This window comes from Microtus pennsylvanicus, chromosome 11 (genome assembly GCF_037038515.1).
Source record: "Microtus pennsylvanicus isolate mMicPen1 chromosome 11, mMicPen1.hap1, whole genome shotgun sequence".
Classification (NCBI taxonomy): Eukaryota; Metazoa; Chordata; class Mammalia; order Rodentia; family Cricetidae; genus Microtus; species Microtus pennsylvanicus.
The window spans coordinates 13,452,537-13,469,009 of NC_134589.1; the positions used below are offsets into that span (position 1 = coordinate 13,452,537).

At 46.0% G+C, this 16,473-nt stretch overlaps 1 protein-coding gene across 3 annotated transcripts in view; it reads left to right on the top strand.

Moving 5' to 3' along the window:
• Prkca (protein kinase C alpha) overlaps positions 1-16,473 on the top strand; it is a 417,908-nt gene that overhangs the window by 13,693 nt on the left and 387,742 nt on the right. Inside the window, exons 2-3 of one of the 3 annotated variants that reach the window (XM_075990292.1) lie at positions 8,657-9,016; positions 11,692-11,723. In XM_075990292.1, coding sequence (XP_075846407.1) covers positions 8,844-9,016; positions 11,692-11,723 — 205 coding nt within the window. In that variant the 5' untranslated portion in view covers positions 8,657-8,843. Of the gene's footprint in view, positions 1-8,607; positions 9,017-11,691; positions 11,724-16,473 lie in introns of those variants that run through there. The other 2 variants (XM_075990290.1, XM_075990291.1) reach the window with 2 other exon arrangements.

Below are 16,473 nucleotides of genomic sequence, written 5' to 3' on the forward strand. Positions count from 1 at the left end.
ATGAAACCCAGACTCAGGAAGGCTGCGGTTGATTGACATTTGTATGATGTTTACCAAGTACTTAATAAACACTCATATATATCGCCTGGCTAACTTTCTGTTAAAAAAAAAAAATCCTTGTCTGACTCTAGATATTCCCACTTTTAGATGGGGAATAGAGGCCTGGAGAAGTTTATTTCTATGGATTACCCAACCCAGTAACTACAGGAGCTGGTACTTGAACCCAGGTTTTCTGACTGACTTTCACGCCCTGACTATGTAGGGAAATAAGAAGAGAGGTAGAAAAAAAACCACCCCCAACCTAGAAGGAAGAAGTTGAGGTCCCAGCCTCCAAGAAGCTCTTGGGCTGAAGAGGGGCAGGGGCCAATGTTTTCTACTAGACTTCTCAATGATCTGCACTCAGATGAGCAGACACTGTGAATCAAAATAATAACGTCAGCGTGTAGTAATAGGAGTGGTGGGGCTGCGTTCCCAGCACCCCGGCCGCCTGCTCAGCTAGCTTATGCCCTGAAATAATTACACGGACACTGTATTCTTTTAAACACCGCTTGGCCCTTTAGCTCTAGCCCTTACTGGCTAATTCTGCTATCCCGATCAACCCATCTCTAATAATCTGTGAACACCGGTCTTACCGGGAAAGATTCAGCATGTCTGACCTGGCGACTTGCTCCATCGCGTCTGCTTCAGAGAGCAGAGCTATCACATCTACCCGGGAGAGGAGGGCTGTGGAGTCTGAGCTCACTTCCTCTTCCTCTCAGCGTTCTGTTCTGTTTACTCCTCCCACCTATCTTCTAACCAATGAGAACCAAGCAGTTTCTTTTTATTTAACCAATGACCTTCCTCCATCATCAGCGGAAACCTTTTGAGCCAGCATGGTGGCTCAGCAGGTCAGTACCTGACACAAAAGCTTGATGACCTGAGTTCAATCCCTGGAACCTAGAGAAGGGTGGAAGAAGAGGCCAGATTCCACAAAGCTGTCCTGTGACCCCCACATATCACGTGTGCATCATGGCACATGTGCATGTCTCCTTGCACACACAACATGCTCCCCCTCCGTCCCTGCCTCCTTCTCCCTCTCCCCTCTCATATACACACATCATGCTCCCTCTACTCCCTCCCTTCTTCTCCCTCCCCCTCCTCACACACACACAAATAATAAAAGAAATAAAGAAAACAAAACCTTTTGTGTCAAATATAATAAATCCCTCATGTAAGATTTTTTATATTTTGAGAGTTTCATACAGGTATATAATTTGCTTTGCTCGTTTCCACCTCCCTTGTTATCCTCTCTCACCTGCTCCTATTCCTACGGAACCGAACCTTTTACTTCTTTCTAACAAGTCCCCCTGCTCTTACATTTATTTTCATTTTCTTTGATTTTGTGACACTTGGAGTTTTTTTTTTAGGGTTGCTTACAAGCGTGTGGGTAGGGAGCATGGGCAACTTACCAGTGGCGACACCACTGAAGATAAAGACTCTCCCTCCTCCAGCAAACGTTAGTTACTGATAGTTCCTCTGAAGGGGTGGAGTCTGGCAAGCCCCTCCCATACCCATGATGGCATGGTGACAGGCCCCATCTTGTGACAGTCTCATGCAGCTAACCACAGTGGGTTCATGACGGCAAAGACCATGTTGTGTCCAGTGGACAGATTTCACAGCACTCCTCCCCGTCCTCCAGCTTATGTTCCCTTGGCCCTCTCTTTCACAAAACCCCACGAATCTTTAGGGATGGGAAGTGATATGGATGTGCTGTTTAAGGCTCAGCAGTCAACAGTCACTTGTTCTCAGCACTTTGAGCATTATCTGCGTTAACTGTCACCTACTGCAAACTCATGTGGGATTCCCCTCTGTATGCTGTGAATACGTTTTATTACCACTGCTTAATAACGAAGTTGCTGTGGCCTACAGAATATAGGTAGGAGGGGAAACTAAACTGAATGCAGGGAGAAAGAAGGCAGAGCCAGGTTGATGCCAGAAAGCCACCTAGGAAACAAGACATGTAGAAAATGAGGTAATGTCACAGCCATGTAGCAATGCATAGACTAATAGAAGTGGGTTAATTTCAGATGTAAGAGCTAGCTAGAAATAGCCTGAGCCATTGGCCAAACAGTGTTGTAATTATTATAGCTTCTGTGTGATTATTCAGGTCTGGGTGATTGGGAAACTAAAGTGCAGTCCCTGTTTACAGCAAACAGAAGCTGATCAAGACAGAGAGCAGCACTAACAAATTTATAGATACAAACACACATATTCAAAAGGCAGCTTGATACCACATCCATTTTGCAAAACAATAGTAGTAGGTTTTTCCTCAGAGACCATGACCTCCTTATCCATGGGCCTTTAACCAGGATTACAACACCAGGCATGCATTTCTTTGGTGAGCCTCAAATCCAACCAGAAAGTGGTTGGTTACCTGGTAATGGGCACACCACTATTGCTAGCAGGTTGCTACTGTAGCTCACAGGGTTCAGGGATAGGTAAGATTACTGGTGACTTTTCTTCCCCAGCCATTCTGGAGAAGCGTCTGGCATTATGAAAACTAGCCATCATGGTAAAAGCTTCCCTTTCAGTTCTAGCTTGCTTTCTCTCTATCCTAAATGCTTCATTAAAAAATTTAAGATTATATTTATATGTATGTGGCTGCACACACACACACACACACTTCCCTTTTCTATTCTCTCATTCTCCTTTTCATTAGACCTTGCATGCGTTAGGAACAACCCTGCCTCTGAGATCTCTGCCGTACACCCCCGGTCCTAGATAGATTCTTTCAAAAGTGCTAGCATACACACTTCTGGTTTTGCTTTTCCACTCATGTATCTGGAAGTTATTTCTGCATCTGTGTGTATAATTGATCTTATTTTTAAATAGCTGCAATTCATTCCCAGCATCTGAATTCATCGTTGATCTAACTAGTCTTTTAACTCGATATTGATGTCAATGTCGCTTCTCTGCCTGCCTTTGTACATGCAGGGTACCTCTCTAGGAGTGGAGTTGCTAGGTCAAAGTATTTGGAGTATTTTAAATTCTCGTAGTTACTGTCAGGTTTCTCTTTATCATATCTATGATGGTTAATTGCCCACTTGACAGAGTTTAGACTCCCCTGGGAGATGAGGCTCTGGGCATGCCTGTGGGAGATTATCTGGATTTCCTTAATTAAGGTGGGAAGATGGATCACTGTGGGTGGCATCATTTCCTGGATAGGATCCTGGACTGTCTAACGGGAGAATGTGAGCTGAGAAGCAGCACTCATTCATTCTTTGTTTCCTGAGCTTGGGTGCCGTGTGTCCAGCTGCTCCAAGCTCCTGTTGCCATGGTTTCCCCACCCCAGTGGATGATGCGCTGAAGTTGCTTTGGCCAGAGTATTTCATCACAGCAATAGAAAACAGAAACGAAGGCGACATCTATAACATATTATGACTTACCAGTGATGGCGCGGTTTGTGATCGCGTTATCTTTACTCAAACAATGTGTCCTCACATTTCTTAGCTATGTCCAAATCTCCGGTCACAGTGCAATTCCAGCCTGGTCCTAATTTACATTTATCTTATTATGAGATGGATTGAAGATCTTCTCTTTCTTTGTAAGCGTATTTAAGAATGGGCAACCATGTATGTGTCCGGAGGTCAGAGGACGTCAAGCTCAGTGTTGGTTTTCAGCTGCTGTCCACCACGAGGTGTTTTTTTTTTTTTTTGAGACAGGGTCTCTCATTGGCCTGAGATTCACTACTTGGCCCAGGGTGATTGGCCAGTAAATTCCAGGGATTCCCCTTTTCGTTTCCCCAGTGCCTGGATTACAAAAGCACATTGCTACCAAGCCCAGTGTTTTAAATGTGGATTCTGGGATTAAACTCAGACCCTCATCCTTGAAAAGCAAGTATCTTACTTGATACTACTGAGCCATTCCCCAGATCCTTAAACTCTTGCTTGAGAACTCTCTGGCCAAGACATTTATCTCTATGTTTCTACCTAGCTTTTTTTTTTTTAAAAAAAAAATGATATCTGATAGGATATGTCTTCTCGTTTGTTTCTTTATCTGGGCTTTTGGGTTATCTTGCACATTTTCTTAGTCTATTCTACGTAGTGGTAACAAAATACCTGAGGCCAAATACTTTATACAGAAAGGTAGTTTATCTGGCTTAGTTTTCAACACTAATAGTCCATGGTCGGATGACTTGAACAGGTGAAAAACCTGCTTGGCTGTGTCCCAAAGTGGTAGAAAAACACTAAAAGAAGTAGCTATGTGTAGAAGAGGCCACACATGCTGTGGCCTCGGTTTATAATAACCTGTTCAGACAAGTACCCGTGTCACTCAAGAACTCTGCTCATTCTTCTCCATGGTGGGGCCCATGACTTAATCTCTACCTTCCACTAAGCCCCACCTTTTAAACGCCCCACTGCCTCCCAACATTGCCATACTCAGACAAGCTTCCAGCCATGAACTCCTCAGGGATGAGCCTCATCTGAGCCATGGCAACTTCCTTCAGAAATCCTACTTTGAAATGGCCGAGTTATTTACCGTTGAATTGAAGGGAAATTAGAATTCCTATTTCTCCCTATATAAATAAAGGGCATCTTTACACTTATTCAAAACATAAAGTAGATTTAAGCAGGTGCATCTGGGAGGTGGGGAGATGGTGCAGTAGCTAAGAGCACTTGCTGTCTAAGCATGAGGACCTGAGTTTGAATGCCAGCCCCCCAAAGCCAGCTGTGTGGGATGGAGACAAGAAGATTGTTGGGGTTTGCTGGCTGCCAGCCTCTCTCCAGGTTCAATGAGAGACCCTGTCTCTTGAAAACAAGGCAGAGAATGACAGAGCAGGAGGCCGAACACTTCCGGTGGCTTCATCCATGTCTATATGCCCTAGCCATGTGCACACATACCACTCACGCAAACACGCATACACACATACAAAGGAACAGGAGCATTTGATAAAGGATGACTACTCGTGATGTTTAAACTTAAAAGGTCTAAGAATTCATGATTCTGCAGGTTCCAGGACGGAGATAATGGTGGGGCATATACTAGGGTGGGTTCCACCAATACATATGATTTGTTCAGGATGTGGATTCCGCAGGAGGACACCCCTTAGATAGGATGCAGGGATAGAAGGGAGGAATGAAATGGGGAGGGGTACACTGACTTTCAACTTGAGCCACGGGGTAATAGTGTGAGATAGAGGAGGTTGAGAAAGGTCTTGGGTGAGGGCTTGCTTAAAAGGCCAGACCCCAACGGACCTTTCAGGAAACATGCCACCAAGTGGAATCAAGTAGGATGCTCATTGGGACCTCCAATAACCTCCATATCTTTCTATGAGTTAAAAAATGGTATTCCTTCTGAGAAGACAGAGGTCCATGCCTTGTTAAGGAGGATGTGACCTGGATTTTAGCTGCTTCTCATTCTACTGAGTCTGGAAGACTTGATACTTACTCATCTCTGACTGGGGCTTCTGACTCACCAGCTCCCCAAGTGTGCCGGACAATGGTCCCTGGGCCTTGCATTCTCCTTCTCATTTAGATCTTAGTCTATTTATTTCAAGACCTTCTACTCACATAAATCTAACCATCTGCTTGATTATACATTCTAATGTGCTATCTTACCTTTCCCACAAGCTTTCTATAGTGTTGAAAAAGCCTAAGTGATCAATTCATCTTGGCTCCTATAAATCTCAGTGAGAAGCTTTTTCAATGCTTAAGAATTCCCTACTGCCCAATTTGAAAATGGCCCCGTTGAAAGCAGACCAGGTGGTTTTGTTGAACAAGTTTTATGCTGCATGTCAAGACCACTGATGTCAAGCAAACCACTCTAGTTTGAAACCATCCCCATGAAACAACAGATTAAAAATAACCACCAGCGCTGAGTACTACTTCCCCAAGAGTTCTCTTCCTCAATCTTCTCCATTCGGCTACACCATGGGGGGCTCCTCAGGTGGCTAGCATGGGTGCACAGAGATGAACCCCAAGCAAGAGGGGCAGGTGCCTTGCTCAGTCACTGCGATTCTCCACTGCGGGTGCACCGCCCTCTCTGGACCAACTGAGCTCAGAAAGAAGGTACTTAATGCAACACACTCAGCCCAGCTATCAATCAACGGGCATCCAGTTAGCCATTTCTCCCCATACCCACAAGGACAGATGCAAGCAGGCAAAGCCACAGCTTGAAAGGGAAGAGACATTGTCCCCATCCTATCCACTCACAGTTAAAAGCAATCACTTCCCAAGACATCAGGCTGCTACCCAGCCTGTCTGGTTCTTAACTGTATCCCCCCACCCCCCATGCTACTCAAGGATCCATCAACAACCCCGCCCTCCATTTCTCTCCACCTCACCCCCAGAGCCTCAAGGAAAATAGAAAAAAGCTTGTCTTTAGTAAACATTTGTGGGAGACCCCTGTCTTAGATAAGCATGGCTGTGTGAGGGATCATGGGGTCATGGTTTCATTCCCTCATGCTTCATTTCAACTGTAATTATCAAGTAGTAAACATTGATGGCTTGAGAGGCATAGATTGTTTTCTGGAGAATTTTTATCTATTTTCCCAGTGTTTTTTGCTCTCCACTCTTCCCCTACCTCTCCCTTCCTTGCTCCTGCGGCCTGGAAGTGTTGACATTTCTACCCCGATAAAATATCATGAAGCACCAATAACACTGGCTGTGCAGGCTAGGCTCACCAGTTGGACACAAGCTGGTGTCTATTGAGAAAACGCCTCCTTAAGATTGGGCTGTAGGCAAGCCTGTGGGGACATTTTCTTAATTAGTGACTAACCGGGAGGGCGCATTATGGGTGGTGCCATTGCTGGGCTGGAGGTCCTGGCTGAGTAAGCCCTGGTGAACAAGTCAGTAAGCAGCAGTTTTCTGTGGCCTCCTCATCAGCTCCTGCCTCCAGGTTCTCTCCTGGTCTGTGTTCCTGCAGTGGCTTCGCTCAGTGAACTGTGATTCAGGAGCTGTAACCCAAATAACCTCTTTCCCCTCCAAGTTGCCTTTGGTCATGGTGTTTCATCACAGCCACAGTAACCCTAAGACACTGGCTCACCAGATTGTGAATGGGTCAGCCAAGGGCCTGTTCTAGTGATGGCCAATCGGTAGCCTACGCTTGTTTAAATGTAAAAGCTATCTTTTCATCAAGAGTCACACTCTGGCAATCTCAAAAAATAATAGTCTTTTGTGAGTTGTGGGGTATGCTTTAAGATAGTTATCTTAGACAATTTTTTTCTTTTAGAATTTTTCTTGAGATCTTAAATTCCTGATCCTCTTGGGATCACTGGCGAGTGCTGCCATGTCCAACTTTAAAATACGTGTTCTTTCTTGATGGATTTAGCTCATGAAGATGTTTTGTGAATTAAGTGAATCTGGCAATTGGTACTCAACAATAATGTAGCTGGTGTGATGGCTCATGACTGTAATCCCAGTGTTCAGGAACTGCGACAGGAGGATTGCTTAGAGTTTGAGGCCAGCCTGGACTGAGTGGGAAATGAACTGCTTGTTGGGAGATGGTTACTTCTTTCGGGAGGTTTAGAAGAACTCCAGGCAGAACTAATAAATATTCAGCAGACATTAGGGCAGCCAGCGCCACGTGCGCCCTTTGCATAGACATCTTTCCAGCTACTCTTTCACGAGCAGTTTTACAGCAATTTACAAATGTGCTGGCTGAACTCTACACATGCCAGTATCTCAGCAATTAGCTTAGGATGCAAAATGATTTCTAAATTAAGGTTCTGGACATGTAAAATCAAGAGAGCCCGATATTGGCACAGCCACAGCTCTGGTAGCCAATGAATAATGAGATCACAAACCAGGACAAGTCCTCAGGCATCTTACCCGGTGATAATGACTGTCGTACAAATCTATATAATACGTAGGTGAGTTGCAAGTCAAAGATCGAAGGTAGGTAAGAAGGGATCAGTTATTCAAACTCGCTCCCTTTTACATACTCTGTACAGAGTGAGGATCAGGGCTTGGCCATTTTAGTAGCATAAACGACAAGAGTGACATTTTAGTTAGGTGAAAGGTTAAACGGGTAGAAGCTTATAAAATGCCAGCAAATCCCAGAAATGCCGGTGCGTCCAGGTTACTTGAGAAGTTACCTATGTATCTGCTAAGGAGAGTGGCGTCCAGGGACCCGTGCCTGGTTCCTCCGGGACAGAACTTCCATCCCAGAAAGAGGAAAGTGTGAGCAGGGAAGAAGGAGTGGGAGAAGGAAGGTGGGAAGAGGAGGAGGCCAAGCACGACGAGCGGAAGGAGAGGAGGAGAAAAAAGAGGGAGGAGGAAGCTGAGGAAAAGGGAGGAAAAGAAGCAGGCGGCGGAGGAGAAGGACCCGCCCCTCCCGGCTTCTTCCTGGGCTGGGCATCTCCAGGACCTCCCCGGGACCGCCGCCCTCGACTATTCGCCAGGCTCACGGGGACCCCTGAGGACGCGTGTCCTGCTCGGTGCAGCGCAGCGCAGCTCAGCGCAGCGAAAAGGCCCCAGGCTCGCGCTGCGCGCGCCCTCGTAGAGCGCGCTCCTATACCAGCCCGCGCGCGCGCGTGCACCCATACACACGCTTGCTCTCCGGGCATGCGCAGTGGGCGGCGCCGCTCCGGGCCGCCTCTTGCCTCAGCCGCGAGTAGGAAGCGCGAGCGCCGGGCGCCGGGCTGTCAGTGAGCGTGGGGCCAGCCAGCGATCGAGAGAGCCGGAGAGAGCCAGAGAGCGCGGCTCCGCTCCCAGCTCCGAGCAGCGCAGCGCCGGCCAGGCTCTCCCCGGCCACCGCCGCCACCACCGCACCTCTGCACCGCCACCTCTGCAGCCGCCCCCGCCCACCCCGGCCCTCCCCGGCTGCTGCTCCCCGGCGGAGGCAAGAGGTGGTTGGGGGGGACCATGGCTGACGTTTACCCGGCCAACGACTCCACGGCGTCTCAGGACGTGGCCAACCGCTTTGCCCGCAAAGGGGCGCTGAGGCAGAAGAACGTGCACGAGGTGAAGGACCACAAATTTATCGCCCGCTTCTTCAAGCAACCCACCTTCTGCAGCCACTGCACCGACTTCATCTGGTAGGTGCGCGCGGTAGCCCGGGGGACCCGGGAGCCACGGGAACCACCTTTGCCTGAGGCTCAGGTCTCGTAGTCCCAGGGATTGGGGCTCGGGGACGCCTCCAAGCCCGGGAGCGTCCGCACTCTCACGGACAGGACTCCTCCGAGAACTTAGTGCGGCCGGCCGGAGTCCGAACTCTCGCCCGGAGTGACAGGCGCGCACCCACGCGGGACACTCCCTGGGAAGTGGCCGGGCTTTGCCTCGCATGCCCTGCCCTGAAGGAACGTTTGGCCTGGCACGGGGGTGAAACGGATGGCGGGGTGTGGTTGGGTGGTCCCCTCGCCTCTTCTGGGGCGCACGGGTCTTCCTCGTAGCTAAGTGGAGCTGCCGGTGCAGCCCGGTGAAAGCGAAGGGAACCGGGGAGAGAGAGTGTTGTAGGCAGAGTGGCCCTGAGACGCGCGGCCAACACGCCCCGGAGTAGCGGGGAGCCGCTGCGCGCCGCTCCAAGTTGCTGGCGAGCCAGGCTGGGCGCGTTCCGGGGAGTGTTTGTGCCTCGCGTCGGGTTGGGACTCCGCTGGAACCTTGGGTCCCTGCCTACTGTAGGCTGTTTCTACTGGGCACGGAGACTTTGACTTTTCTGGGTGAGCCCAGAAGGGGGAGGGTGGGGAGGGAGAGAGATGGGAGGCAGCAAACTGTTGAAAGCTTGCCGTGGGGGAGGAGGGCTAACCCAGCAGGCAAATGGCAGAGGGCAGAGGGAGTCATTTAAAATAGACCCTGTCAACAGGAGATTAGGCTTGTAACCCCGTTGATGAGGACAGAGGGCTTATTTAAGAAAAATACTGTAATGGCTAAAGGTGTCAGAGTTCAGGTGATCTCCAGTGAACGCCGAGCATTGGTAACTGAGGGGCCTGGTAGATAGATGGAAGGGTGCAGGGGGTCTCTAGTTTGAGTTGCCAAACTAGGTGAGATTATGTTAATGCAGATTATGATTTTTTTCTGGAGAGAGAATTATAGCTTTCATCTGATTTTCGAAATGTCAGTGACACCCCCCTCGAAAATCCCCAAACTAAGGGAACGCCCAGACCCCCTTCCCACCACTTTGAATATCAGTTTCAGTTTTCTCTTAGGACACCCCATACTTCTTCATGTTCTTGGAATGACAGCCCTTTAAAAGCGAGAGCTGTGCCTGGGGCTCCTTAGCTCCCTCCTGGGTGGGAAACCGCAAGGCGGTAACAGCGCACCTAGACACTAACATGGAGTTTCAGAGTGGATAGAGGATGGGTGGGTGGCTCTGGATCCATGCCACCCAGAGAAAGGAGTCAAAAGGGGATCCCCACCATCGCAGTGCCAATATGATGCTTGATTTGTCCTTCCTTTAAAGAAATCATTCAAAAACGTCCACTGGTGAGCAACACAGCCTTTTAGTTTTCATAGTGCAGTTAGCGTCTGAAGCAGCAGAGCTCGGGAGCTGGTTGACTGTAGAATAGGCTACTTCGAGCAAAGAGAGGACATTGCAATTGGCAGTTTGTGGCCTCCTGTGTTAGCCCTGAGATTGTGTTCAAAGGGGACAGACCGGTGATTATTTCTTGCCGGAAGTAGATAAGTTAGAAAAAGGACTTACATTATTACTAACTAACTAATGAATCTCCACTATCACTGCCCAGAGGATCAGTCAGCCTGGTGAACTGAGGTTCCCGGGGCACCAGGCACACTGTGATGTGGAAGTGAAGAGTCCTGCTCCTTTCCACTCCGAAGCAAGTGCTTAGCTTAACCTGAAAGCAGCCAGTTGGATGGCTAGGGAATCCCCCACCAAGATCATCTTGCAGTGGATTTAATTTCTCTATATTCCTTCATTTATGGTTTCTATGATCCTTTAATTTACGATTTTATTTCAGTATTTAAGCACTGGTAGTTTAAAACTGTATTTGATTTAGTTTGGGTGGGTTAGGACTTTGAGGTAATTATAAAGGAATGGGGGAATCCTTTGTAAATTTAAAATGCCATGCAAAGCAAGAGATTCTGAGTGCCCCTGAGAACATTTTGATGCAGTCCATTCTGTTGGAACAGTATTTGTAGTCAAATATCAACAGCAGGGCTCTGCTTACCGAGTCAGGATTTACAGGAGTGAAGTGGTCTCAGTCTATGCTTTGAATGCCATTGGTTCTCAATGAAAATTAGATCACAGTAATCTCAAATGCAAGCAGTAGCAGCAATATTTCATCAAATGGGTTCCTTCAGCCAAAGCTAAATGTAAACAATGGTGCTATTTGGCAAATTCTAGATAAGCACTATTTGAAACAAACTTCTGACAAACTACTTTTTAGTTATTTTTAGGGAGAAAAAAATTAGTTTGTTCAGGAATAAAGTAAGCCACTCCTCCATTCTAAAACCACAAGCTCCTTTTTGTCATTTGAGTATCATAGCAAACAATCTTTAGTATGAAGTCATGTTCTTGTTTTGAAATGTAAGAACCAATCACAAGGCAGAAAAGACTAGATAGAAGCTTGGTCCTTTATAGACAGATTCACTTATTTGTTTAAGAAAGATGAATGTGTACATTCATCTAATTAGATACTTAGGAACATTTTTCTTATCAGGCCATTGGGTTCCAAGTATACTTGTTCATGTAACTCGTTACAATGCAGTCTCAGAGAAAAGGATACTAAGATATTTGTTCTTGTTTTCTGTTTTCCAGGGGGTTTGGGAAACAAGGCTTCCAGTGCCAAGGTAAGATGCCTCCGTGGGCTTTATTTTCAAGTACATCCAGAAGTGAGCACTGCACATGGGAGCTGTTCCTCTGCTCACCGTTTCTCTGGGATCCTAAAGATATGTTATTTGGATACAAGTGACGTTCGTATGGGCCTTGTAAGAAAACTATCACATGGTATTGCCTAGTAATCTGCACATCGAACTGCCTTTTTTTCTCATTGAAGAAAGAAAAAGCAAAAGCCTTCCTGTAATTTTATTTTTTGCCGAGAACATTCCTGTCAGAAACTGCTGTCTTTGTGTGGGCGTTTAGGAAAAAAAAAAAAGGAATCACTTCGTATTCATGTGGCATTTCTTTCCCGTTCTTTTTCTTTGTTTTGTTCCTCTTCCCTCCATACCTTGGGTTCTCAAAGCAATTAATTTTAGACTGTGCATCTCTCCAAGAAAGTTGTATAGGTCACTTATTGTCACCAGGAACAAAGTACGCACACCTTGACAGCATGTCAGCGAGAGGAGAGTGAGTGACGGCATCACTGTGTGCTGCGCTTTTCCTTTGGCTTCAGTATGTGACTGCATGAATGCTGTCCCGTGGAGGCACCCACCGGCTTTCCTCTCTGACCTACAGTTGCATTTGTGCTCACTCAAACCCAAACCACCATCCTTGTGCGGCCATCAAATAGCTAACATTTTTATATTCTCTGTCTTATCTGTCGTGTTGGAGAAATTGCTCCTTTTTAGCTTGCAAAGGCATGTCAGGTTCCCTAGCTCGCCTTCTGGCTTGCCTGCTCATCGTCTATAGCATGTTTATTTAGTTCGGGTTACATTTCCCATCTGGGCATAGGTTTATTATTAGGGCGAGTGGAAAGTACATTCTAGCCTGGAAAATATTGTCCTAAGATTGTCTTTTACTAAGTGCATTAGATAAAGGCACCGCATGTGCTTTTCTCTTTTACAAGCGATGGTGTATTACTAAGTTGATTATCTTTCTGTAAACTTGCAATTTGGTGAGCTTGTTTCTAATAGACATATTAGAGAGGGGACATTTATAGCATAATGATCATTAATACTGTACCTTTCTTAATTCCATGATGTGCTTAAAACCCTGATTGAATGAGTCATTTTGAGAGCTCCATTTGGAAATGAACAGATATTCCTTTTAAACAAAATAAAGAGGCAAGTGCATTGGATCGGCCTCTATGATAGATGAAAGGAAGACCTTGGTTCTTTAATTGTGGGCCTGAACTTTATAGGTTAGGTACGGGTCTAGGTTGAAACATGAATTTCGGTGGTTGAGAGATGCAAATGAGATCTAAGTCTGTTGCTATTTTGACAGTGACTTTGGTTTGGGTCAGCGCCTATGGAAACTTACAAGAAAAGTATTAACTGAATTTCCTCTACTATTACTTGTCCAGGGAAGTAGTTATGTTGTTTTAAAACTATATCTTTTCTTCCCCCTATGAAAATGATTCAAAGTCAAGTGGGTCTCTGCCAGCCCCTGGTCAGAGCAGGTTTTGTTGGTGAGGTCACAGGGTGACCATGGTGCATGGCCACCAGGAGTTCTGTGAGATGTCCCGCACAGCATGTCCCGAGCTTCCGGTGGGTTCTCAGGTTAATAGCCTCACACCTTCCTAACTCCCTTTGACATGATTTTCATCTCTTTTTTTAAAGTATACTCATCATATTTTAAACAGTGAACTAGCACACCGCTTTCTCTTCACCTCTCCCAGGGATAACGTCTTTCAAAAGCATGCATTCAGTCTCTGCTTGCACATACTTGATTGTAAAAGAGATGGAACTTTTATGTTATTTGTGCAGGTGCGTTGTTTTCCCTCAGTGTATGCTAAATAGCCGTCCGTGCCAGCGTCAGCGCTGCCCGATTCTGTGCCGTGGCTGCAGGTGTGGTTATTCATCCTTGTCTCCACTGTTGGGTATTCAGGTACTGCTAAGTTCTCATAGACACCACAATGGGGAGCATCTCTGGGAAGCAGGCTAGGTATTTCTAGACTAAATACCCACAAGCGTGGATGTGTGCGTTTTAAGTTTTAATGAGCACTGTAGAGTTGCTGTCCGAAAGGGCTCCAATGTACAGTTCACTGTGGATGTAAAGTGTGTTTGCTCTTCCCTTCACTCTCTGGGTAGAGAGGTTTCTAGAGAAATCAGCTCTATCTTTGTTAACGTCAGAGGGGTAAAGAGCCTTACTTTTAACTTCTGTCTCCTGGGTTATTAGTGTGGTCAAATACTCTTTCTTTTTTTTTTTTATATGTGCAGTAGCCATTTGTATTTCTTCTGTGAACTGCCTTACTAGATTTACAATAACACTGGATTTATGAACCATACGGACTGAAGAAGTAGGCCTTACATCCAGTTCTTTGCTTTGAAGAACTTACCTTCTGATTTCTTTAAGTAATGGATTCCCCTAGTGCAGACACACATTTAATTCACAGTAACCTTCTCTAGGATGGAGACGTTTAGAGATGCACTACATCTTGTTTAGTATGTATCATCTGTGTTTGACTTCTTGTGGCCATATTGTATCTTATTGTGGTAACTTAATAAAGAAAGATGCTTTGCCCAGGACTGTGCTTTTAATCCTCTAGGAGTCCTTCTCCAGCCTGTCTTTCTTTTAATGCCTCCTCAAAGTCAGCACTCCTTTGAGCACCTCACTGCTTTAGAATACATTGTAGTTTACTGTTCTCTGACCTTTGCCCTTCGATTCTGGTTGTTAGAAAGTTATTCCTATTCAGGAAACAAACTCATCCCCATCCACACCATTGGACAGCCATTTCCTCCAAATAATAGGAGGAGTTTGGAAAAAAAAATATTTTTGAGGAAGGGACTCTCTATGTGGCCCAGGCTTGCCTTGAACTCTCAGAGGTCTGCCTGCTTCTGCCTCTTGAGTCCTGGAATTAAAGGCATGTGCCACCATGCCTGACCCTGAAACTTTTTATATTCTTGATATATTAGGTTTTGACTACCTGGTGATATTATTTTCTATTTACTAACAATTCGTTGGTCTGAGCATCCGGCAAATGGTTGTAGCAAGTGTACCCTCTTCGTCCTTCCCTGCCCCTCTCTTCCCCTCCTCCCACCCTCCTTCCATTCCTCCTTCTCTTCTCTGTCTCTCTTTGATCTCTTTCTCTCTCTCTCTCTTCCTCATTTCTTTGCATATGTTCCAAACAAGAGTCACATATCCAAATCACAAGTAATAAGCTCTGTCACAATTTTGCTTAGTGAATGATAAGAGTGATAATACTAAGATTTCATCATACAAAACACTTAAGTTTATTTCCTTGACCCAAGATTTGACATAAATGGAATCAAGGAACCTTTTGGACAAGTGCTAAGCTATTCCTAATCTCCCCAAGTGGGTGTTGTACCATTTTTATTTATATTGCATCCTTGATGTACAATTCTGAAAAGAGATATTACCAGGGCTGGTAACCCAGGAGGATCCTATTGGAGAATTCACTGTCTGGATGATGATAAAGCTAAGGGCATTAAATACCAGGGAGAAGAAAAAAGAAGTTCTCTGTAGGCCCAGAAGCCATGAAATAACATCTTTAAGATCTTCAGGGATCGACAGTCCCTTTGTAGCTCTTAAAGGCTAGCCATGAGGCTTGCATTCTCATTTTGAATGTTTGCTTACTGGTTTCTGACTTGGTGCCGGCTGTGTTCATTTCTTCTCCCTTTAACATTAGCAGATAGCTGATCCGCTTCTACATTTTCCTTTCCTTTTTTTTTTCCAGAGAAAGGAAGAGAAAAGGAAGTAGATTTGTTTGGCTTAGGCATTGATGACACTGAGTTGGTCTGTTAGGCAGGGAGGTCTGTTTCCAGGGAGGATTTCTGCTTCCTGAAGCAGTTGTCTAGGACAGAATGGCCCTTGGTACCTCTCTCACAGAGTCTGGTCCTCTGGGGCTATCTGCTACTTTCTCTACTGGAAATGGGACCAAGCCAAGTCATTTTTTTTCCTTCTCTGAGTTAGCAACAGCCCTGCCCGTCTCTAATTACAGCCGTGGAAGCAGCCTCTGAAAACGTGACCTGCTTATTTGACATGCCAGGCAGTTGCTCACGTAGTTTGTTACATCCAGCTAGCCTCTGAATTTTTCCTCTTTTCCTTTTTCTATCCTCTCTCTCTCTCTCTTATTTAATATCACACATTAAAATGAATTTCCAGCCCAGGATGTTTGGTTGCACTATCCCTGAGACAGCATTCAAAGTCAGCCCTGCCTGCAACTACAATCAGGAACAGCCCATGCCACTGCAGGGTCAGCCCTGGACTCTCAGATATCCCTAGGAGTGAATCCACATTTCCCCACCTCAAAGTGGTTAGGAATCTTGAGCCCCTTTCTCGCTAGGGACACACATATCGTATCTTGTCCTTTGCCTGTGACTCCACTTAAGCTCCAACTTGTCGGTAGTTTTTCTTCCGCTTTGCTGGTGACATTTTATGTTGAATCCCTGATATATACCTGACCAGGATTGGCTTTGCAGTCCTTCAAAAAAGTGACAATTGGTGTTTGATGGGAAAACAGGAAAGAAAGAATATTTATCTGTGCCAAGCTGTACAGGCTGAGGGATTCTAGGAAGAGACTCACTTAACGGAGACAGACCCTTTTTGAGACAGTGGCCTATAGAACCCAGGCTGGCCTTGAACTTACAAAGTAGATGAGGATGACCTTGAACTTCTGATCTTGCCTCTGTCTCTCAGGCGCTGGCATTACAGGCTTGTGCTGCTTACTTTAAGTGGTGATGGCGATTAAACCCTAGGCAA